We start from the raw sequence: 1,533 nt of genomic DNA on the forward strand, positions 1-1,533 counted from the left end.
CCTGCCGACTGCTTCACGTACGTGTTGGAAAAGGACATGGCTCTGAGTTTCGGGAATCACAGTAGCGCGCAGTGGGCACAGCGGGGAGCAAACACTTGGGAAACTCCTCGGGGAGCGGCTCCCAGCCCTTTCTTAAAGCACTTTTTGTTTTTGTTTGCATTCAGGGAGACCAACTGCAGGCTTATTTGATCCAATTTTCTCTTTGCACCATACACATATAAAACATTACAACTCTGTATAAAAGTACAAGTGGTTCTTGTACATCTGAATTATGCAGGAACTATGTGAGCAAATCCTATCAAAATAGCTATTTTTTTTTTTGTGTGTATAAACAGCATTTGTTTTTAGAAAAAACAATATCATAAACTGCAGAATCTGTACAAAAATATAAAATAAATTTGGGCAGCAGTTTCTAAACAGCCATGTAAATGCAACACTTATAGAGGAGCAGGTTAATGCCTCCAAAAGGCTGAATTGCTAAGTCAATCTATACAGGGCTAAAATGGTATTGAGATTATCTAAATAATAAAATTTTTTACCTCTTGCAATAAAACTTATAGAAAAAATAGACAAATATGCACATGCAATTTACAGCTTTCCCCAACATAATCCTTGTGCTTAGCTTTTACATTTTTTTCTTCTTTTTTTTTTTTTTTCTTGTTTTGTAATAACATAACATTGTCTACAATACATATTCTTCCCTATACCAGGATATTCGGTCTTCCTTGAGGAACCACTTTAAAAAAAATACATTAGAAGTGGTCATACATAGATGAAGGCACTCCAACTCTGCTCGAAGCAAAAACTAGTGTGATCCTTTTCTTTTCCAAAAAAGGCAAGCAAGGACGCATGCACAGTGCTGTGAATCGGGGGGCGGGAGGGACTATGGAAATACTACCAAGTGTATATACTGGTATTTAAAATTAGAAAAAAAAAAAAAAAAGTTGCTCTATTTCTCTATTTTTAAGACCCAACGAGCACCTCCATGATGTGATCCAGTTCTGTGAGGTCCATTTTGAAAGGCTGATTCGGAGTTACTGGCTGGCTGCTGTAGGGAGCGAGAGTTTTGAGGAGCTCATCCGCGGAGACAGGAGCCATTTTTGAGGCAGCCCCCGTGGCAGACGTGCAGGGGTCAAAATCGTACATGGACGTGTCAATGTCAGCGAACAGAATGTCATCGAGGGTCAAGTCCGTGAGGAAACCCGTGGAAGTCGTTATCTCGAAGTTGCCAGGTAGCGAGTCCATGAGTTTGGGTTCGGCCGGCCTGCTCTCGGGGAAGCCCTCGGGCTTTTGTACGTTGGACTCGCCAGGGTGGCCCTTAGAGTCACCGGCGGCTGTTTCGGCTGCTACTGCCTCTGCGGAGGTAGGTGCTGGACAAAGCTCCTCGATTTCGTCCAAGGCTGAGGAGAAGCTGTCCTTGACTGGCTGGAGAGCGGGAGGCGGCGGTTTTGTCGGACCGTCGTGCGGGGCGGTCGGAGAAGTGCAAAAAGTGTCGTCCTCGAGCAAGGAGGCCGGGGTGAGGCAGGACTCCAG

At 44.4% G+C, this 1,533-nt stretch overlaps 1 protein-coding gene across 1 annotated transcript in view; it reads right to left on the reverse strand.

Moving 5' to 3' along the window:
• Nucleotides 1–6: 6 nt before the first annotated feature.
• The window catches only part of LOC104273225 (SERTA domain-containing protein 2-like), a 1,916-nt gene continuing 389 nt past the window's right edge, over nucleotides 7–1,533 (reverse strand). The window contains 1 exon segment of the mRNA XM_009868474.1: nucleotides 7–1,533. This exon segment is cut by the window's right edge and continues 23 nt beyond it. Coding sequence (XP_009866776.1) covers nucleotides 964–1,533 — 570 coding nt within the window. The 3' untranslated portion in view covers nucleotides 7–963.

This window comes from Apaloderma vittatum, unplaced genomic scaffold (assembly GCF_000703405.1).
Source record: "Apaloderma vittatum isolate BGI_N311 unplaced genomic scaffold, ASM70340v1 scaffold27884, whole genome shotgun sequence".
Taxonomy (NCBI): domain Eukaryota; kingdom Metazoa; phylum Chordata; class Aves; order Trogoniformes; family Trogonidae; genus Apaloderma; species Apaloderma vittatum.